Source organism: Sycon ciliatum, chromosome 1 (assembly GCF_964019385.1).
Source record: "Sycon ciliatum chromosome 1, ocSycCili1.1, whole genome shotgun sequence".
NCBI classification, from domain to species: domain Eukaryota; kingdom Metazoa; phylum Porifera; class Calcarea; order Leucosolenida; family Sycettidae; genus Sycon; species Sycon ciliatum.
Window position 1 is genome coordinate 51,841,747 of NC_088643.1, and position 23,383 is coordinate 51,865,129.

At 46.4% G+C, this 23,383-nt stretch overlaps 1 protein-coding gene across 2 annotated transcripts; it reads right to left on the bottom strand.

Moving 5' to 3' along the window:
• Window positions 1–3,393: 3,393 nt before the first annotated feature.
• LOC135830976 (protein white-like) lies at window positions 3,394–23,383 on the bottom strand. Of its 2 annotated transcripts, XR_010556135.1 has the most exons (17): window positions 22,907–23,383; window positions 20,444–20,620; window positions 18,643–18,691; window positions 17,768–17,957; window positions 16,706–16,777; window positions 15,761–15,862; window positions 14,753–14,919; window positions 13,326–13,397; window positions 11,747–11,849; window positions 10,719–10,784; window positions 10,190–10,227; window positions 9,516–9,627; window positions 8,739–8,879; window positions 6,192–6,627; window positions 5,209–5,282; window positions 4,127–4,509; window positions 3,394–4,094 (listed from the first exon to the last, which is right to left on the bottom strand). XR_010556135.1 is itself a non-coding variant. In XM_065343220.1 (16 exons), the coding sequence occupies exons 1-16, from the start codon at window positions 23,127–23,129 to the stop codon at window positions 4,396–4,398; spliced, it is 2,136 nt and encodes a 711-aa protein (XP_065199292.1). In that variant the 5' UTR covers window positions 23,130–23,383; the 3' UTR covers window positions 3,394–4,395. The 2 variants fall into 2 exon arrangements, 1 of the variants encoding a protein (XP_065199292.1); XM_065343220.1 differs by having other exon boundaries at window positions 3,394–4,509.

Consider the following 23,383-nt stretch of genomic DNA (forward strand, 5'->3'; position numbering starts at 1 on the left):
TTTTCTTCTCTCAATTTTGATACACAACGGCCAAGTGCTCCGTTTCCCCCAAAATGCTGCATCACGAGCCCAAACGGCCAAAGTGCTGGGTTCGCGGATTGTACCGAAAATGCTCCAAAAAATGCCGGCATATTATTATTACACGGGGCCTACCTACAGTGTGATGGTTTGGCTCGATCCGAGAGCACTACGTGATGCCGAGAGCACAATCATTAGCTTTCTCAAGCTCCACTGATTAGGGGTGAATTCCCCGAAACACTGAGTCTGTGTAATGAGCAGGGAGGGCACGCTTTCCAACGGCCGGAGAGAGAGAGAGAGAGAGAGAGAGAGAGAGAGAGAGAGAGAGAGAGTGGGGAAGCTTGTGTCTTTGTGAATAACTTGAACATTTGGGCTGATGCAAAATCCGATTTTGGGATTTTCAAGACCTTTGCAAAGCAAAACGCGGTGATTGACCGCATTCCTGTCACTTCACAGTGGTCTTTCATAGGTGCTATTTCTGTCTCTGGGAAAATCACGGAAGAAAAGCTCAAAATTCGCGGCGTAGTAGAAAAATATGCATAATTATGCGGAATCGCGATTTTCCCTTGGGATAGCTAGCCCTTTCCCAAAGATGCCACATTTTTTCGCAACTTATGCTTTTCGCAACCGTGCCAAACAGGTGCTAGTTGCTGAAATCGCATCCATATTTTCAGAAAAAGCTCAAAAGTTGCTAATATCGCAACGTAAAATTGGGAGAGTTCTTGCGCAAAAACCACACAAAAAAGGAGCAGAAGTAGCAGAAGTACAGCGACATCAAACTCGTACACCCCTTCCTGGCCTACTGAGTACTGTGAACCACCACTTGACACAATGACAATAGCTTGTTGCATGTATAATACATCATTCCAGTGCACGGAAAGGGGGATGCACATAATCATTATCGTAACTACCATTGATCTACTGTTTCTCTGAAATGAGTCTGAAAGCCGGCGAGAAATGATCGAATGTGCATTTGTCCGACATGAAGTCCGTGACTTGACCTTTTGACCCCATGCCATGAGGCCAAGGTTGCGGAAAAGTTGCGAAATAGTTCGCGAAAAAGAAGAAAGTTGCGATTACTTCCTGAACAACGGAAAGTTGCGAAAAAAGTGGCGAGCATCTTTTGGGAAAGGGCGAGGGACAGCTACATGTATTTGTACCCTACCCTCACATACCCTATCAGACCCATTACTAGTCGTGTCTGGGGTACCCCAGGGGTCCATACTTGGGCCGCTCCTATTTCTACTGTACGTTAATGACTTGCCAGCCCTTGTACCAAATGTAAGTCTTTTTGCTGACGACACTGCTCTGATGTGCTCCGACAGCTCGGCAGACAACCTCACGGCCTCCATGCAGTCCGGGGTCAACGCTACAGTAACATGGATGGAAACCTGGAAACTGAAGCCTAACCTCGCCAAAACCGAGGCCATGTTCTTCTCTCCCTCGCCCCCCACTCAGCTTCTGTATTTTCCTGGTCTAAATAGTACACCTATTAAAGTTGTTAACGAGCACAAGCACCTGGGCGTTATTCTCGACCGCCAACTCTCCTGGTCTCCACAAGTCCAGTCTGTGTGCAAGCGTGCGAGTGCGTCCTTAGGTATGCTACAACCCCACTGCCAACACTTGAATGATAACTGCAGAAAATTGTTCTTTAAGTCGTACATTTTGCCTATATTTGACTATTGCGATATAGCTTGGTGCGGGTTGTCTCAGACTTTACTCCACAGACTGGAAGTACATCAACGCTTGCTTCTGAAAATTCTGTTTCGAAAAGACCAAACATTTGCCTCCCTTTGTCTTTATAAACTTGCTTCCACGCACCCTCTTCTTGCCCGACATCAGCAGCATCTTTGTATCCTTGTGCAAAAAATCTTCCTAGCCCAAGTCCCGAAACATATTGCCAAGTACAACTGGTTTGTTACCACTAGACCAACACGCAATGCCTTATCACTGCCCCGAGCTAGTTCCTCTCTGTTTTTGAAATCCCCTTTCTTCTCAGCATACTCCCTTTGGTCTAACCTGCCTACTAGCATTAAGACATGCCAGGATATCAGGAAATTCAAAGTCCAGCTTTCCACACTGTCTCATCCGAAGTGATCCCATGTATTACTAATGTGCCTCCCTTTCTTTTTCTCTCCCTATCTCCTTTCCCTCTCTGACAGCATCTTTCTTTTTCTCCCTTTTAGCTTGCCGTGGTTGGCTATCACCTGACCTCTCATGTTTATTGGCAGTCTTCGGACGGGCCAGGAGATGTTGAATAAATAAATAAATAAATAAATAAATACCGGACTTCTAGGCAATCTAGGCGTGTGTTTTGGTCGACATAACGCCCACACCACCCCCTAAGTTGTGTAACTTTTAAAACTAAAATATTTTTTTGGCTTTCTCGTTGACCGGGCGGCTGTGGCAGGTACAACTGTGTTTCTTTTTGTTGTTTTTGTTTTACAACACATAAGGGTGGCGTGTGCACCGTAGCCACTGTATGGTTGACATGCAGCTAGCTTCAGGGTAGAGCACTAGTATCCCAGGGGGGGGGGGTGATCTGCATGGAAAAGAATAGTGATTGAACTGAAGCTGGATGATGACCGCGTGGTGAGTGTGTGACAGTTTTGAGATACTGTCCTGGGCTAGGGATGTGGGTTCTCTAGCTTTCTCGGGTGTTGTAAGCGGCATTCATTGTAACACCTCGTACGGTTTGGTGTGCTGCTTTGCTGTGGGACTTTCAGTAGTATCATCGTGCTTATTGTTACTATGTTACTCATGCACTCAGCCAAAATATCCTATTGAGGAATTTATAATATCAACACATAAAATAATAGAGGCCATTGCCGAGCCACCGTGCTCGTAGCAGAGACCTCTGTCACAGGCTCTGTGTGACTGTAGTGGTGATAGTGGTGATAGTGGTGATAGTGGTGATAGTGGTGATGGTGGTGATTGTGGTGATGGTGGTGATAGTGGTGATAGTGGTGATAGTGGTGATAGTGGTGATAGTGGTGATGGTGGTGATAGTGGTGATAGTGGTGATAGTGGTGATAGTGGTGATGGTGGTGATAGTGGTGATAGTGGTGATAGTGGTGATAGTGGTGATGGGTCATGTACTTCTAGCAGTGCGCCACCATGGTACCACCGGTTTACGTAAAAGACTACATGAACCAGTAGTTTCCATCCCTGCTAAACCTTATCTGGTCGGTGGATACACAGTGCAGTGGAGCACATATTACTTGGTCAGTACTTTTGAAGCAAAATGCTGTGGAGCTGTATGCCAGCAGCCGGCTGCTGTTGCCCTGCAGACAAAACCACGTTTAAGATACTGCCCGCAATGGGACATTAGTCACATCACCCCATTGGCACCCCAGCAGGACAGCATGGGACGTGTAAGGATTTAAAAAACGAAAAGATCATGAATACCTAAAACTGAGAATGAATCAGGACTAATGCCAGTCGAACATTGAGGAAAGAATCAATGGTATGGGAATAGTACGGACATGTATCAGAGTACTAAAATGGATTGCTGATTGCAGTTGTTTGGTAGTAGGGGTTTGAATGAAGTCATAGCACGGAAAAGGCATGCATCTAGCATCGATTAGATGATGACAAATGAAAACAACTGCGGCAAGCAAGTATTACATAGCTTGACAAGAATAGCAATAGCACATGACCTAACGATCACATCACTGCAGTGCTGGCCAGTAGAGATGTGACAATGCTAAGCAGAACATCTCCCCTCCAATAACAGCGAATACGAGTGGGCACATGTGTCAGTGGGCAGTTCTAGCGGGTCTCCTGTTTGCCTATTCCTTGTTACCGACAAAAACCTTACGAGCATGTGGGTCTAGGCGCAATTGCATAAGCCTGAGAGTGAGGAATTACTGGTGAGATCCAATGAAAAATCCACTGATGTATCGGATGGTGCGGCTCTGATACTTATCAACTACAAACACTAGTGGTCTGTTTGTGACTAACTACAAAACCCTCTAAGAAGTAGACCGATGGACAGTGGCCTGCCAAACATGCAAAGCTGATGGTTCGAAACATGCAAAAACTGACAGTGAGGAGGTACTTGGTAGCTTTGCTATCTAGACCAATGTCTCACTGTGCTAAGCAATACCTAGACCAATGTCTCACTGTGCTAAGCAATACCTAGACCAGTGTCTCACTGTGCTAAGCTATGCAATGTCTACTGCGTCGGGATATTGAGAACACGGGCAGGGGCAGGAGTGCACAATGTATCTCACAGCGAGGCGCAATGTGCCCCACTGTGCAGAACACACACATTGCCTAGATTCGAAACAGTGACGCACATTAGGCAGCACTCACAATGTGCCATGCCGTGTGATGTTGCGCCGTGGGGTGAAGGTGGAAGGTGTCCAGTGCTTCTTATCGTTTCACTCCAACACGTAGCGTGATCATGGTGATGGCAAGGGCAATTAGGCGATAGCCAACAGCAAGGCCGATGAGAATACCCACGTTGTCACCTATGGTGCTTGTTTCCTGCATACGAACATGAGAACGTATACACACACACATAAATACACGCACACACACAATCATATACAGTGATACATACACATAAACACATGCACACACATACAAACACACAAACACACGTATGCACACACACACAAACACATCATAAAAACAGACACATACCCACATACACACACATACGTGTATGCACACACATACGTGTATGCACACACATACAAACATAAACACACATGCGCGCACGCACACACACACACACACGCATATATTATACACTCACACAGACACGCACACACACATACACAATGACACAGGTACATTCCCACCAATACATCTACAGCTCAAACGGGAGGCTAGACTAGATTTCTCCTCTGCAGATAAGCGGATGGTGGTGGGCTGAACTCATTCACGCAGCTTGAATGTATAGAATTGAAGTGCAAACCATGGCAACAAGTGACCTGCATACTTCAGACAACTGCTTGGCGGGACAAACTACTTCACTTCACTAGTCCTAGGATTAGATCCTAAACAGCTGCACATCCACGTACACACATGTGCACGCATATTAATACCCCCCCCCCCCCCCCCACCACCACACACACACACACACACACACACACACACACACACACACACACACACACACACACACACACACACACGCACACACAGTCAGAGGTTAGCATGGTTAATGTGCTAGCTCACCGTGTCCAGAGCGTAGGACCTAAGAACCGCTGCACCATTAGGAAAACACACTTGAACAGCACCCGTGCAGTTCTCTGCAAAGAAATATTGAAGAGATACCAAAGTTCTTACACTGCATACAGTACACACACACACAGATACCAACTACCTTACACCACATACAGTCAGGGCCGCCGGAACCGGTCCGGTTGGTCTGGTTGTCACCGGACCGACTCTAGCTCAGGTCACCCCCTGGGATTCGCCTAAAACCAGGGAGAATATATCTGGGTACATGTACATGCATTATCGATCATGCATACATTGAAGCAAAGACTTCAGACACTTTGTCACGCATACACATGTACAGTCACCCATAGTAGGCCATAAATTGTACATTGATATCCATGCAAAACTATTCCCTGTAGTAGGCTCTGAAAACTTGTGAAAGGGCCAAATTCTGCTATTCCGGACCGGATTTTTCAAAAAATGTCCGGCGAACATCCCCGCACCCCCCCCCCCAAACCGGACCAACTTCGCCCACCTTCTGGTGGGCCTGACAGTACATACACCACAAGAGTAGACTAACTAACTCAGAGCACTGTACAGTCATAGTACAATGTACTGACAAGCATAGCATGCCTCAAGGATGGACGCCTGTGCACTTCCCCTGCACATCACAGGAACAGGCAGTAAAGTAGTGATATCACAACTTCAAGATTTACATATTCGTTTGCTCCGTTCGTGGGAGGCGCGTGTTCCCTGCTGACTTGATGCTTGACTGTCTCACGACTGCCATCCAGTTCATACCGGACATCCATCAAACAGTCCCCCCCCCCCCCCCCCTGGCACCTGAGTTTTAGTCGTGAAAGAATTACTACAGCATGCATGCAACATGAGCTATTTCCGAAGGCTATTTCAGGTACCAGTTAAGTACCCAACTTGCGTCACCAGCCACCAGCACAAATTGATCACGTAGTCACACAACATGGTTTACTAGTACTTACCGAGGGTGTCGTTTCTCCACTCGTTTATCATGGCCGCCTCAAAGCCCCAGCGCATGAAGGAGATGAACTCCAGCCATATGAAGTACGGCGGCGTCGAGTCCAGATTCAGCAGCAGACCGGCAAACAGCATCAGTGGCACTATACCGATGGGTGTGAGGGCAAACGCTACCGCCACGTTGTCTCCGGCCACAGCCGATATGATGTAGCCGATGGACTCGGAGTTAATCACGGTCAGGTTGACAAGAGCGTAGAAGATGAAGTAGCGAGCGGCGATGCTGGACAGTCCGAACATGAAGTAGGTTATGACCGAGGCCAGGAGCTGCAGCAAGATGTTCAGCGGTAGCGTTGACACGTACTTACACAGAAAGTAGACGTACGGCGAGTACATACGGTTCTCGTACTCGCGTAAAAATATGGGACGTTCCACGGGCACGGTCTGTATGTACACGCACATACATACAGACATACACACACACATACATACACACACATACATACACATATACATACACACGTGGGTGGACATGCGCACACACACAATACACACACACACACACACACACACACACACATGCATGCACAGTTGCACACCAACACATACATAAACATACACACAGAGAGCGGAGTCCTCCGGTTCGATAGAGTGCTCAATGTGGAAGCAGAGCAGTAACACACGAGTCACAGAAAACCACGCGCTTTGATTGTCGTAACTTAAAGTTTCATGCCATATAGCAATCTTCAGACAACTGATTACGATTAGGTAATCAGTTGTCTGAAGATTGCTATATTGCATGAAACTTTAAGTTATGACAATCAAAGCGCGTGGTTTTCTGTGACTCGTGTAAACATACACACATATAACAGTACATGTACTATTAACACACGTAATATGTATGCACATGAGCGCACGCACGCACGCACATAATTATACACACACACACACATACACACACTCACACTTATCGTATTTTCCGGAGCATAAGCCATACTTTGGACGCTCAGGATTCACACAAAAAAGGGGTCCGGCTTTTACTCCGATGATCAAATTAACATCGATAAACCAGGTTTAGATGTTTGTATTTCGTGGCAAAACGGGGGGGGGGGGGGGAGTGAGGCTGATACTCCAGTGCGGCTAACCATACTCGCGCGATTAGAGCCCTCTCTCGAATAGTGCCCTATCTCGAATAGTGCCCTATCTCGAATAGTGCCCCAGTCTCTAAGAGTAAGAGCCAGTGAAAAAATAGAGCCCTCTCTTGAATAGTGCCCCCCCCCCCCCGGTCTAAATTACTTTCAAGGTTCTATCTTTACATCTCTCTCTCTCTCAGCAAAAGTCAAAAAGCCCCGAAAAAGGATGGCACATGCGCCTCACAAGCGGAGCTGGGAAAAGCAAATGACATCGCGTAGAGCCAACGTGAAAAAGGGAAGTAGTAAAATTATAACTAAGTAATCGAGATTCAAATCGCGAAGCTCGCGTACGCGACACCAAGCGACTAATGACGTCTATAGACGTCATGAGATTTGCGCAGTACATCGCAGTGCATAGATCAGTGTACAAACTTTCGTAACTCCGTCAAAAATTAGTCTATCGCTACAATCGATACACCATTGGAAAGGTATTGCGCTCAGCTTTCCAGCAATATAAAGGTCTTCACGATAGGAAAAGGATGGACGGAGTGGCGACAGTGGGAACACGGAATTCACGGCACTGAGCGATCGTGAATTTTTTTGTTCATGCGGTCGCAGTTTTCTGTTGCGTGCCAGGAGATTTCCCTTTGGCACCGCACATGCGTAATGGACAGCAGCGGAAGCACGTGGATCTCAGCTTTGCAGCGCAGTTTGAATCGTGAAAATCGGCTGAACTGGAACAAGAAACCGAAAAAGAATGTGAGATCGAGTTCCTGTGCTTTTCCGGGGCATCGTGAGGTACTTTCGAGAGGACGTAGAAGTTGCACCGCCGTGCGTATTGAGATTAGAGCTACCAGGATGGATTCGCTTCGTCCTGTTCTTTCCAAAAAGCCCAGGATGACCAAAATCCATCAAGGTGAACTGAATTGAGAGAAAAATTCGTTCGGACCTGTGCGCGAAAACGACACGAGGAGAGTCAGTGTGCTGGAACTGCAGTTTGCTGGAGTAAAATGGGCCAGCACGTAAAGGGTTAATAGTGCTCCATCTGTGATGGACATTGAAAAAATAGTGCCCCAGGGCCACTAATCGCGTGAGTACGGTATACTCCTGAAAATACGGTACATAAACAATTAAACATACACAAACAAACACGCACACACAGAGACACACAATTCTATAACTATACACAGATGCACAGACACACAGATGCAGACACACATACACAGATACACACAGACACAGACGCGAACGCACGCAAACACACTTTGTACCTGTACTTATTTTCTCCACCCACCCAACCATCCACCCACCCAACCATCCACTCACCAGCATTGCAATCCTGTGCACTAACGTCCCATGCCACATAGAACAAACAGACCAAACAGAACAAACAGCTAGCTGCTGTTTAGAGCACTTCCTTACTTGCACAATGTTGCCCGCGCCAGTGAAGGCAGTGAGAGCAATGACGAAGAACATAGAGCCGGCCACACCCTGTACCCGTTGCTGAATGTTGCCTTCACTGCCAATGCCCAGGAACACCAGACCCATCACCAAGCTTGTCATCTGAACAACATGCCAAAGAACACCAGACCCATCACCAAGCTTGTCATCTGAACAACATGCCAAGAACACCAACATTAAGGAACACTAGAGAAATAATTCAAACATTCAAACATCAACCCTACCGTACGGAGAGATTGGGGGGGGGGGGGGGGGAGTCTTGCTATACATTTACACGTGAGAAGACATAACAGCTGGCAATTGTTTCTTTCCGTGTGCTTGGGTCTCGAATCATGCCTACCTACACACCGTATTGTCATTCTGGGCTTTTCCTAGCATAGTGCCCGGTGCCTGATGCTATACTGGCTTTTCCTAGCATAGTGCCCGGTGCCTGATGCTATACTGGCATGTGGCAGTAATAAAAAAGTCATGTATGCCGTGTCCAAGGCTGCGTGACCAATACTTCGAAGTACAATGTCACTGTTCTTCACCATCTGCTGCTTCAAGGGGCTGCAAGCGACACACTATGTTACAGTCAATGCCATCATCACCAAGGGTTCCCAGTAAAAAAGGCCGTAGCCTGTTGGGACTCGCCCAGTAAAAAACAAAAAACAAAAAAAACTACTGCTACTACCATCAGAGGTTGGAGGAGCACAGGTGCTAGTATGGACAACTTGGCTAATCGGTCAGCAAACTTACAATAGTTGTTCCAATGTTGACTTGAATAAGGATAGGATTGCGGCGTGTCAGTAGGAACGTCCTCTTCCCTATCACTCTGAACTGAGTCCACCAGCTCTCTCCATGCTCATGTCTGGAACAGAAAGATTCACAAAAGCCACGGTGAGACGGCCGAAAAAGCTCTGCTCAGTGATGTAGGTTTGATCAGGAGCAACCGAACACGGCCACCTGCAAGAGATGGCCGTGAAGAGGGGTGTTTGACCATTGTATTCTTGACCTCGCTATACTCACACGTATTGCTCATACATTCTGCAATTTGGCAGCGCACACTGGGTGAAGTAAAAAGGCCTCAAGTGAACCAACCCGTACAGTTGAGCGATACCAAACTTCTTATCCAACGCATCGAAGAAACTTAGGCCGGTGCTTTCAGGACACATGCAAAATGCAAATAACACATGCAACTGAGAAGTAAGCCTCATTCTACAGTTCTCGTTCCGATCCTGTGGAATGTTCCACATTCAAGAATACACAATTACCCTCATGGATCCAATGTGCCAGGCCTATAATAGAACTGGCTGGTGATCAGTTGAGAAAAACCCCAACCCTACTGGATATGGCTTAGAGCGCTGAACAGGTCCATGTATTCGATAACCGTATCGCAAAAACGCCTAGCCTAGGTGCTAGCTTGAACTTACCCCAATTCACGCACAGCTTTCGTAATACGCGCTGACGGCTGCAGAACGCAAAAATACAACAGAGTGACTCAAATTGTGTCAACAGGCAGTGTGCAGTTCAGTATATCAGTTGTATTATATACACCAGCATGCAAGCACACCCACACATATGCCTCCAGATGCATGTACGCATGCACACACACACACACACACACACACACACACACACACACACACACACACACACGCACACGCGCGCGCGCACACACACACACACACACACACACACATAATATAATAATTATATGCACGCACACACTCTCACTCACACATGCACACGCATACACACACACACACACACACCACACACACACACACACACACACACACACACACACACACACACACACACACACACACACACACACACACACACACACACACACACACACTCACACACATACACACCCACCACTCTGACCCCTAGACATTTGCAGGTTTCACTAAGCTGGTGGCCGCCTCCAAACTAGCACCCGCTTGCAAGTCTTACCTTTGGTGCCGGTCGGTTATGGATACCCTGCTGCTTCTCAATGTCCACGTATTTGTCAGTTATCGCCTATGCGGAGAATGACATACACATGCACTTCGTATTGATCGGCTCAATCTACTACTAGATGTTTTGACCATGCAAGATCTCATCAGAGAGCCGAGTCCTGATCGATGCCACCAAACCAATCATTCAAGCCATAATACCTACAGTACATAGCTGGGATGAAAACATCGCAGCCGTATCCTAGCGTAAAAAGTTGAACCCCACTTTTCGGCTGGGTTTCGCCAGGCATTCATTTAGACATGCACAGTGCATTACAACGACTGTGACCAGTGTTCGCTGTGAACACTACACCACAATGAAAAATGAAGCATTGTTCAACACAGCTCAAAGCGTTCTGATTGATACCGATAACAAGACCCAACAACACGACTTGTAATTAGTTGCAATCTATCCTTCTCCCCTCTGGTCAATGCTGTACTAGTATACATCGTATTAGAATTAGAGTTACGGATCAGTGAAGCAGGCAGGTCAACCACTCTTTTCTATTCCCATGGGATGACACCACCGAATGATCAGGAGTCAGATGCAACTAGCTACTAAGCGGTTCAAGGCTAACTCAGCGCTTCCATTTTCAAAAGGCATTGAAGTACCCAGGGGCGTCGGGAAGTTTTTGACATTGGTGCGGCCATGAATGGGTCAAGGGTTCAGGGGTCCTCCCCTGGGAAAATTGGGCTCAACTAGCCCATATTCCATTGCATAAAAAACACAAGATGAAATTATTGGTGCGGCTTTGGCCGCATCTGCCGCACCGGTTCCGATGCCCCTGATACAGAACACAATGGAATCCACGGGCAACACCTCCAGCCATTGGAGAGTCAGCCCCCTATGCCTGGCCATGGCACGGTGTACCTTGATGCGCTCTTTGGTTAAAAAGAAAACCTGCATTGAAGGTTATGATGCAGAATGGAATCCATGGGGCAACATGGGGCAACATGATTAGAGCCTCCGGCCATGACCATAAGTACCTTGATGCGCTCCTTGGATGCTTCACGCTCAGTGGGCACCACGGCCAGCGTGTAGATGTAGAAGTCGGCAGGGTTGAAACCACTCGGACACGAGTAACCAATGCTGAAAACGGCAGTAAACAGGCACAACACGAAAGCTCTCGTTCGGGTAATTTTCCAAGTTACCTGTTCTGGCGCAAAGCTCGCTGTTTCCCTCGCCGTTTGAGCACTCTGACTTTCATCCTTCTAGCAGGTTCAAAAGGTTGTACCGTATTTCTCTGAATATAAGTTGCATCTTGTTACAGGTCAGACCTCGCTATAACGTAATCTCTGGGGGATGGGAACATTATGTTTTACCGAGGTTTATGTTATAGTGAGTTGGGCACACCAATATGCATATGTATGTCAAAATGACGCTCTTCACTTACCGAATCCTGTACTGTTTTACATACAGGTATGATGATGTAAACTAGCGAAGATGTGTACAGGGCCTACAGGCTTGTCAGCAAAGGGGTAGCAAGAGTCATGCAGTGCGTGTACTGTACGTGTACATGTGATATGACTAGGGGTAAAATACACACACACATGTACAGGGAGTAGTAAAATACCTGTATTTTTTACTACTCCCTGCTTTTGCCCGTACAAGAGGCTTGGGATCATTTGGGACCAAAATTGTAAAAAAAAAAAAAAAAAAAAAATACTCCCTGCTTCCGAGGTGGACCATGTGGACAGCTCAGCCTCGAACTTGTCGCGAGAAGCGCATGCATGCCGTGTACATGCGTCATTTTCATACGACTTTTTATGTTATGGTGAGGTGTCCGTGCTTCGGGACCCTGCAAACAGTGCGTTATAGCTGAAATTACGCTATAGCGGATTATGTTATAGCGAGGAAATTTTGTACAGAAGTGATGCGGTTTCGGCAGGGACATTCACTTTTCGTACGTTATAGTGAGGTTTATGTTCTAGCGGGAGTCGTTATAGTGAGGTTTATGTTATAGCGGGGGTCGTTATAGTGAGGTTTATGTTCTAGCGGGGGTCGTTATAGTGAGGTTTATGTTCTAGCGGGGGTCGTTATAGCGAGGTTTATGTTCTAGCGGGGGTCGTTATAGCTAGGTTTATGTTCTAGCGGGGGTCGTTATAGCGAGGTTTATGTTCTAGCGAGGGTCGTTATAGTGAGGTCTGACCTGCACACTAAGCTTCTTGAGCAAAGAATGGGATGCGGTTTAGAATCGAGTGTGACATCCTACTTACTAAGTATGTGAATATACTGAAACAACATGGCTTAAATCTGGAAGTGTGTGTGTGTGTGTGTGTGTGTGTGTGTGTGTGTGTGTGTGTGTGTGTGTGTGTGTGTGGAGGCCGTTTCGTCGACCAGGAGACCTGAAACGACATGCCAAGTTCTGCGCTCGTGTTCTCACTTGAACTTTCCGACATTCGCTATCATTGCGTACGCAATGGGCAAGATCAAGGTCAAGGTCAAGGTGTGGAGGGGGAGGGGGTGCAACTTATAATCAAGTGTGAATACTGAAAGTTACTGGCTATGAGCCAATCACAGTGCATGCAAAATCCAGCTCCAAACATGTGGAGGTGGTGACCTCACCTGGAGAAATAGGAGACTGCACCGCCTCGAGGTCCGAGGTACGCCGTGCGCCCTTCCGCTAGCAAAAGCAGCCTGTCGACAGAATACACATGATCAACACACACACGCACGCACGCACGCACGCACGCACGCACGCACGCACGCACACACACACACACACAGAACACAACATAGTTTGCGAGCAAGTCAGAGCAACGAAATGACTGCGCAAATGAAAATTCCCAATATTTTCTACATGGCATTTTTTCACGGCTGCCCCAGAGGAAATCATGAGTGCGTAAATATTCAAAAGAAAAATGAACTTTCTACATATTATCAATTTTATTTATTTTATATATTTATTTCTGCACCTCGCGCTCGTGGCATGTGAAGACAGCCAATTGAATTGAGGAGAGGGTGAGACCAACCACGGAAGAAGAGAAAAAAGAAAATGAAGAGCACGTACACAAAGTGGGGAGGGATTAGCAACTTACAAAGCAATGGGATGCTCAGCGAGCTATGCAGCGGAAGTGGTGACTGTGATTTTGTTTACTGGGAGATACTGAAGTGGTGTCTGACGAGGGTACGGAATTTGGGCATATCTGGAGCTTGTCTAACACTGGGAGGCAGTTGGAGCCACGTGGAGTAGGAGGAAAAGAAAGGGGAATTTACGAATAGGGTAGACCTAGCTTTAGTATAAAATTAATGTACATCATATTTTCCTGCCAGATTTTCCTTTTTCATCCCGTCACACATAGTAATCCATGCCACATGAAGCATAAATGTGGGTCGGTTAATTTCCTAGTGCTGGATAACAGCAGACTGCACCAAATTCCTACAGTATCAGCTGGGTTCATGAATAATGTTGCACTCGTCCGGGTGCCTTGGCATTCTTTTAAAATTCTTCTTCAAGTGTGTCCTTGTGTGTTCCTCGGCACCCGATCTTACTGTACAGCGCTCTACCTATCTGCGTTGTGCTTACCTTAAGTTTGTGCCTGTGCGTTTCTAAAAAGAAAGGGGTGGGGTGGTGGGGTGAACTGACAACCACTCTATTCAGTTGCTATTCACGATCTGCGCATGCGCTGCATTGAAATTTATTTTATTATGAAGTTGAAGAAATTATGACCTTTCGGGCCGGTCACCCATCATCAGACACAGCAATCCAGTGCATGCACAGATCGTGAATAGCAACTGAATAGAGCGGTTGGCAGTTGACAGCCCTCCCCCCCCCCTTTCTTTCTACAATGCAGTTGTGTGATGTCCACACATTTCTGTGTGTTCATATAATGTATATGTACTAGTATGCATGCTTTGGGCACAGAGCAGCAGGTGCTTGATTCTACCCGCTTCACGCAAACACACGCACGCACGCGTGCTCTTGCACACAGTCACCAGACAATGCCTGGCCTGTCAGGAAGCAATGGGACAGACATCCGGATGTGACTCACTGATCAAACTTGCTGAACACCTCGCTGGGCGGCTGGTGAATAGTACAGAGGATGGTACGACCGGACTCTGCCATGCCACGCAGGTGCTGCACCACGCTCTGTGCAGCAAACGAATCCAAGCCGCTCGTGGGCTCATCGGCAAATAGCAGTGGAGGATCCGCCAGCACCTGCAGTAAACACGTATGGAGGCAGGGTCAGCGCTATCGGATAATAGCAAGCACTCGAATTATACCAGCATTTGGTACCTTGGAAGGCCGACTTGGCACTTCAGCGCCACCATTTCAGCGCGATACATTTCAGCGCCAGCACTTCAGCGCCAGCACTTCAGCGCCAGCACTTCAGCGCCAGCACTTCAGCGCCTCATTTCACAGCGCCAGCTTCCTCAGCGCCATGACTATCAGCGCGGTAAAGTACTGCAGCAGCAGCAGCAGCAGCAGCTCAGCGCCCAAAAGTAAAGGCACGGCAATTTACAGCGCAAAGGAGTGCAGCGCGAAGAAGTTCAGCACGATTAAGTACAGTGAGAAGTCAGGTGCCAGGTGATGTCCATGACATGTAAAGTACTAGTTTGTATTGTCAACAAATTGGCGCTGTGATACATGGCGCTGAAATCTGTGGCACTGAGAAAGGTCGCGCTGTCGTATTTGGCGCTGAGATATTTGGTGCTGACGTATGTAGCGCTGAGATATTTGGCGCTTATCTACTGGCGCTGAAGTATGCGGCGCTGAAATATTTGGCGCTGTAAGATTCGGCGCTTAGGTTCACGGCGCCGAAACGGTCGCGCTCACCTGGTTGGCGCTGAACTTGAGGGTGCCGTAATGGCATGGTGTCCTTGGAAGCTATACCAATCACGTCTGCGTACACGGTGACCCAACAAAATAGCGGCGGTAAACTGACAAGCCTATAATACAAACCATCTCCACTGGCCAGTCGCTAAATTGCCACGAAAGGAAGCAGTCTCATTTCTACCGTGCCATATGTCTGTTCTTCAAGTCATGGTCATGCTCCCACCTCTGTTGCAAACGCCAGTCTCTTCTGCTCTCCTCCGGATATTCCGCGCACACCACCAGACACGCTACCGATGAAGGAGTTAGTCACCTTTGCCAGGCCAAGCTGTACGCATGAAAAGAGAGAGAGAGAGAGAAAAAGAGATAGTGAGAGAGTAAGCTACATTTATAAAGACAGGTAAGTGTAACAAATGAGGACTGAGACCTCTACAACAGGGTTTTTATGCCTGAAAGCAGGTGCATGATTTAACAAGCAGGTTGTCAGTCTAGATTTTATGCGCAGATGGAGAAAAAGCGCAAATTTTTTGTAATGAGATAAAAAGCAGAAATAATAAGAAAAGATGAAATGAAAGCCTGCACACAACCCCGCCCAGCCTTGCGAACTGGGTATGGTGGATTAAGAACCCGGTTCAACGCTCGAGCAAGCGCTCTCCACTCAAGGTGTTCACAGCAACTGATAGGAACTCATATGGGGAAATTATAGAAAAGAAATAATAAGAAAAGGAGAATAAATTTAAACGCACCTCAATAGAGAGAGAGAGAGAGAGAGAGAGAGAGAGAGAGAGAGAGAGAGAGAGAGGGAGAGAGGGAGAGGGAGGGAGGGAGAGAGAGAGGGAGGGAGGGAGAGAGAGAGATAGATAGGGAGAGAGAGATAGAGAGAAAGAGATAGAGAGAGAAAGAGATAGAGAGAGAAAGAGAGAGAGAGATAGAGAGAGAGATAGAGATATATATAGAGAGAGAGATAGAGAGAGAGATAGATAGAGATAAATTGAGAGATAGATAGTGAGAGAGATAGAGAGATAGAGAGAGATAGATAGATAGAGAGAGAGAGAGAGGGAGAAAGAGAGTGTGAGAGCCCCACCAGGAGAAAAGCATTTGAGGCATTGTTATTGTCACAGTACATCCAAACTAATCGCAAATTATTCAAAATCCCCAACACTAAACTCACTTCTTCCAACACCTCACGAACTCTTTCCAAGCGCTCTTCGGTCGACAGCTTCTTATTCATCCGCAGCAATGCCTGTTGAAAGAGAGTGTATGAACCAGAAAGCATTGGTAAAGAGGAACAGAGCCAAACCGAATGCACACATGCCGAAAATTACAAGCTACACTTGCCAAACACGTCTACTTGAGGGCTTCAACCCCCCCCCCCTACACACACACACACACACACACACACACACACACACACACACACACACAAACAAGAAGCATCCAATTATCCACTGTGACTTCGACCATAACTCTGTCAACAAAACATACAGTCAAACCTCGTTAGGACGAACTTCAAGGGACTGAACAAATTTGTTTGTCTTATCGGGAGTTCTTCTTATCCAGATCTGACAAAAAATCGATATGCATATCAGATGGATTGTATTTACGTGAAGGTGCATGCTGTGGTACATGGGAAGCATGTTATTCTTAGCATAAGCCAGAAACAGGTACATGTAAGTACAATGACAAAGACAATGAATCACGACTGTGTCGAAAGTTCGTACAACGCACTGATTATTTTGTTCAAAACACGCTTGAAAACAATTTGCACTGTACGTACAATATGACCTCGACTATTGAAAAGAAGAAGAAAAAAGGCTGCCAGCGCACGCGCACGCTCGTGGACCGAAAGTTCGTACTACATGTACATGACCACACTAACTTTGTTCAAATCACACTTGAAAATAGTTCGTCTTCGCGAAAGTTCGCTGTACAGAAGTTCGTCGCAAACGAATAATTTTGACTTGAATTGATGCCTGGCCAACCATAGGATTGGCCTTAGTTCGTACTAATGGAAAGTTCGCCTTATCAGTGTTCGTCCTAACGAGGTTTGACTGTAGTTGTATTGTACTAGTTGATCAGAGGGATGACAAAAACCCACATTAAATTAGTAAATGGGTTTTAGACCTACTTTTTGGTACATTTTGTTAGGGCAGTTTTGGATAAATGAACTGTAATAATTATAGTTATCTACACCAGTACTGTGTTCCGATGCACTGCACACGGTTTATGTTACCTGGATCCTGAGATGCTCAATGACAGTCAGGTTGCCAAAGAACAAGTCCTGCTGCTGGACGTAGGAGGATATCTTGCGAATGTCCGCCGCCTGCACGGTGTTGTTGTTGATGGCCAGAGTGGCGTTGACGTGCAAGACGCTGGCAGTGCGATCCGTCAGCAGGTTCAAGAAAGTCGTCTTGCCAGCACCGCTACGGGCAACATGATATACGTTTGCATACATACACCGACATAAGTAGAATTGATAAAAGTGATGGCTGTGTCCCACCAGCCAGTGTAGTTTCACAGGAAGCATGAGCTTCAAAGTCTGAAGAAAATGCTGAACGGTCTCTCTCTGTTTGGATGACAGCTACACCATAGCCCAGTGGTTAGAGCATTGCTGGCCTCAAGCAAAGGTCCCTCGTCCGAGTGCTGGTGGTTACAGTAAATTTTTCAGACCTTTCCCTTTTCTATATCCTCAACTAGTGAATATTGGATATAAAATTATACATTTTTTATGCCACATGGTATCCCACATGAGCTCCACATCTACGAAAGAAAGTCCCACTTCAACTTCTCAAACAAGATTATGATGTGCGTCAGTCAGCTAGAACACAGAGCGTGACAGGGTGAAAGGAAGACATCAAAGTAAACAGTGTGGATTTATTGCTAGTCGGAGAAAATACGGGGTAACAACAAGCCACATCATGACGTGGAGAAAGGGTTGAAGAAAAGCGGCATTTTTGCTACTATTTTCTTTCTCCAATGCAATGGAACTTTCAACCATTCGAGAACATCTTTCTAAATTTTTCTCTAGATGTTTCTTGCCTGCTTTTCCATGACAAAATTCAGACCAAAGAATGAGAAAAGAGACTTTACTGTACGTTGAGGTATTACCTTGCACCCATGATGGCCAGAAGCGAGCCAGCCTTCACCTCACCATTGACTGTAAAGAAATGCCATGAAAAACAGCCAATGAGGCACCAGAGCACTGGTATCAGTTCTCAAATTTCAAACAACACCTGCAATATTGAGGTGGACTTACATCATACAACATATGCATTATCAATTCATTAAAAGCATAATATGCGGAAACCCTGCCCCATCATCAACACAAGTGGTCTCTCTGCTGCACGATTTCAGTATCTCGAACTTTCCGCCAGGAGCCATCATCAGGATCAAGGAAAAACTGGCAAGGTGGACTTATACCATAGAACACAAGGTGGAGTATGACTATGCCATACACGATAAAAACGCCCACTAATCTCAAGCTACTCTTCATCATCATCACCAATAAGAACTCAGCAGTTCATGAACCAGTTTTCGGGCATTCTCTTCAAATGAAATACAAGCAACCAGAACCAATGAAACATAGGGATAAGTAGCATCACAAGGGTGGTAGCCATTACAACTAGGTGATAAATGTAGCGAAGAATTTACGCACAAGGGGTGATAATAAAAAGGGGAAAGAGAGAAAGAGAAGGTGAGAAGTGAGACAAGAGGAACTAAACACACATGCTGTGCAAAGACATACACCGAATGGACACTACATTAACTAGTGAGGTCAGGGGTGTCAGTAAACAACTTGAGAGATATTACATTTTTCTTTTGTTTACACAAAGATGGCTGGGTAGTGTAAATATAAAATTAATAGCCTCTAAATAGACACACTTCTCTGTTTTGTCACGTACCCGTGTACGTGGTCTCGTCCATCTGAAAGTTTTACTTCAGTAGAAGCTATTTATAATTACACTATCCAGCCACCTTTGTGTAAACAAAAGAAAAAGGTGAAGTCTCTCAAGTTGTCTACTGACACTCCTGACCCCACTAGGTAATGCAGTGTCCATTCGGTTTTTGTCTTTGTACAGTGTCCGTTGTAGTTCCTCTTGTCTCACTTCTCACCCTCTCTTTCTCTCTTTCCCCTTTTTATTATCTCCCCTTGTGCGTAAATTCTTCGCTACATTTATCACCTAGTTGTAATGGCTACCACCCTTGTGATGCTACTTATCCCTATGTTTCATTGGTTCTGGTTGCTTGTATTTCATTTGAAGAGAATGCCCGAAAGCTGGTTCATGAATTTCGGAATTCTTATTCATGATGAGATTTGTAGTTTTTTTCTCTCCCTGACACACTTCCTGTCTCCAAGAAAGTTATACATGATAAAAGCAGAGCAGCATCATTGAGTGATACATCTATCACACACGCAGGCGCATGCGCAGGCTCACACCTACCCGCTCACCCACCGACGCACCCATATTCACACTCACACTCACACACGAGCTCACACCTACATGTATGCTCGCACGTCGACGTGTACAACATTAACAAAAACGGTGCATGGACGAGGTGTGAGAAGTGGTAGGACTAACAAAAAGATGACATTCGGTCACTTAAAACTGTAATTACGGTAGAACACTGTGCTGAACAGCATAATAACGGCGCAAACAGGAACGTCATGATAACAGAACAGACAGTAGCAAGAGTAACAGTGATCATCATTCAAATTGTTCATTGTTACTTTTGAATGCAGTGAACAATTATGTGATCTTGCGCTAGGGCGCACAAGAAACACAGACACGCATGCGTGCACACGCACACAAACACACACTCTCTCTCACACACACACACACACACACATGCACACATTTCAAAAACTCCTCATGATCCCCAATTTCCAATGCTCCCCATCTTCACTCACTGTCATTAATAATAGTCTTGGCCGGCAGGTTCTTCTTGGGTTGTTCAGGTATCTCCACGGTAACATGATGCCAGGAGAAGTTGACATCGCCAGTGATTGCGCCTCGAATTGACATCTGTGATTGGCGCGAGGTCAGGCGATCCAAAATCCGAACACTTTCAACGCCATCAGTGTGATCTAAAGAAAGAGAAAAGGAACATCTGCTAAATGAAGCATTCACACTTATCCTAACACCAAGCTTCTTTTAAAAAGTAAGCAGTTACCCGTAAACCATTTCTCCATTTTCCAAAATTGTCTTGCCATGCCACGGTGGTGGCACCCCCCCCCCCCCCCCCCCGACTTCATCCCAGACAAATGTGCTTTATGAACCCTCTACTAGTAGTGACTACCGACTGCATTTTCGTTGAATGGCATTAAAAAACAAAAAAATCAACAAAATTTAATGAGTAGAGGGTTGCCACTTTTTCACAGGGGGGGGGGGGGGGGGGAGTGCCCCCCCCCCCAGAACCCTGAATGTGGTGTCTTTGCTGCGAAAATCTACATATCCTGCATGGCCATTTAACCGGGTGCAACAATAAACAAATTATTGTTATACCACGAGAATAGGCCAGGTACAGAAATTTAATGAATATGTATAGAGGTTTTTGCCCTACAAAAACACAATCATATTAAACGAGAGAGCTTGGAAGCTCAGGGCCCTACGCTATGCTTTTTTGCCTTGATGACCTAGACAAAAAGCATAGGGATGTTATAAATTCTTATAAGTTTCTACTTTTTGTTTTTAGACATAACCTGGGATTCGAACCCGCAACCATCGCCCTGCATGCATCCCCCGATACACTTCGCATACATACTAATTCTTCCAAGTTGCTTCACGTTATCTTGTATTTGAAAGCCCTATTTGGATATGCATTGTGGCCAGCCGTCTTTGATTGTACGGTACGGTACGGGATAGGTACAGGACAGGTACGGGACAGGTACGGTCGAGGGTAATACGACACCGTCTACCGACTTAATGACGGCAAAAAAAGAAAAGGGATATTATAAATTTTTCAATTCTCCTATTTTTTCAGGCAATACCTGGGATTCGAACCCGCACTATCGCCCTACATGCATTCCCCCATACACTTCGCATTCATACGCATTCTTCCAAGTTGCTTCACGTTATGATCTTGCGTTTGAAAGCCCTATTTGAATATTGCGGCCAGCTGTATGTGGCCAGCTGTGTTTGATGGTACGGTACGGGACATATACGGGATAGCGCCAGGCATGACACAAACACACAAACAAACACCAAATTAAAGCTGTGTGGACCCTGGCTAGCGCCAGACGTTACTGAAGTAACGTCTTCTGCATAGCTACGGGAATAATTATTATGTGGTTGTTCTAACCAGGCACTCGTTAGGAGGGCTACAATGGAGTTTGCGAGTCCGTAGATATGTAGACTGTGTGTGTAGCAGATATAATTCACAGACAGGGGATTTAAGCATGCTGTAGAGAGTGTGCACATTGCACGAGTTCTGAGTACCGCTGGGAGTTTCAAACTCAGACTTTGGAAAACTCTCTCTCTCTGTACTGGGACTCCTGTGGAAGATCACGCATCTACGTTCAAAAAATGTATCAGAAATGTATCAAGTCCATAGAAGCGACTGAACTTGGACGTGTGTGTCACGGTACTCAGCGCTCAGCAGTAGAAGCACCGATGCCGGCACTTACCGTATTTCCCCGATTATAGGTCGCACTCGATTATAAGTCGCACCCCCATTTCCAGGTTTGAGCACATTTTTTTGATATATTGACTTCAGTAGTAAGTCGTGCTCGATTGTAAGTCGCACCCCCTTTTCACTCTTGATTTTTAGTGTAAAAAGGTGCGACCTATAATCGGGGAAAAACAGTACGCGGAATGTTAGCCATTTTAATGCAGCCCTTCTCCAGGGCCAAGTGTACCCGCCTATGACATTCATGTACACGTACATCCCAGTGTATATCCTACAGACTTTGAGGTCGACAGGTATTAGTATTGACGGCGTGGCTCGGAATAGTAGGTCAATGCGCACCCGTATTGAAATTCATGCAGATGTCCGGAGTGAACCTTGAGGCACACCTGTTGGCGGTGCGACCCCTCGCTCTGCACGGCCGAGGCCAAAACAAAGTGCAAGCGTCCAAATGTACTACTATGCTCTGTGGTCTGGGTGCAAGGGCCATAGAAATAGCCAGAATACTACAATGCCAAGCATACCCAGAATACCAGCTAACCGAACAGAAACAGGTACGTAAGTGTACTGTTTGTCCTGCATTGCATGAAGTCAACCCTTTTTTGATCATAATATTATCACATATTTACACAGTAAAGACGGTAAAATCCCGACTCAGATTGTGGATTATCCTTCTTATCAACACCAACACGCATCCCGGATACATATTTATTTCCTCTTTTCTCCATTTATCGTAATTCGCGTTTACCTGGAGAGGGGGCGGCCGGCTGTTCAGGGCTCTGCGCCGTCTGCTTATCTGTGCCTGCAGAGCCAGAACTCCATATAGGTAGGACAACGCCAGGTTCAGCAGGCCCAGCATCACCGCCCTCTGCGGCAGCAACCGCCGGATTCTCGAACAGGACTTTGCCCGTTTCCGACCTTGTGGATTTGCCCGTCGCTCTTGAGCGCAGGTTGCCGTCAGGGTCGGCCATGTCGCCAAATCCTCCGTCCGCTCTGAACTCGTGCGCCTTTACTCGTGTCGTGTGTTCGGCGCGTGTCTTCTTGCAAATATTTCCTGACAGATAGGGACGAGGACGACTACGTTGTAGCCTCAGTCATCGTAGGTCTAGGAATGCTCCGGCATCGAGCGAAAATAGTTCATTTGGCTCGGTGGAGTCATTCAATCATTTCACCGCCGACCGTGCCGTGTGTGTGAAGCGGGCAGCGGCAGTGCCAGTACTGGCAG

What these genes read in the sequence shown, in the direction of transcription:
- LOC135830976 (XM_065343220.1), bottom strand. Translation starts at nt 23,129, where the DNA reads ATGGCCGACCCTGACGGCAACCTGCGCTCAAGAGCGACGGGCAAATCC. An exon ending in GCCGGCCGCCCCCTCTCCAG is followed by an intron (nt 20,621 to 22,906) that starts GTAAACGCGAAT and finishes CTCTTTCTTTAG; the next exon opens with ATCACACTGATGGCGTTGAA. An exon ending in TTGAGCATCTCAGGATCCAG is followed by an intron (nt 16,778 to 17,767) that starts GTAACATAAACC and finishes CTCTTTCAACAG; the next exon opens with GCATTGCTGCGGATGAATAA.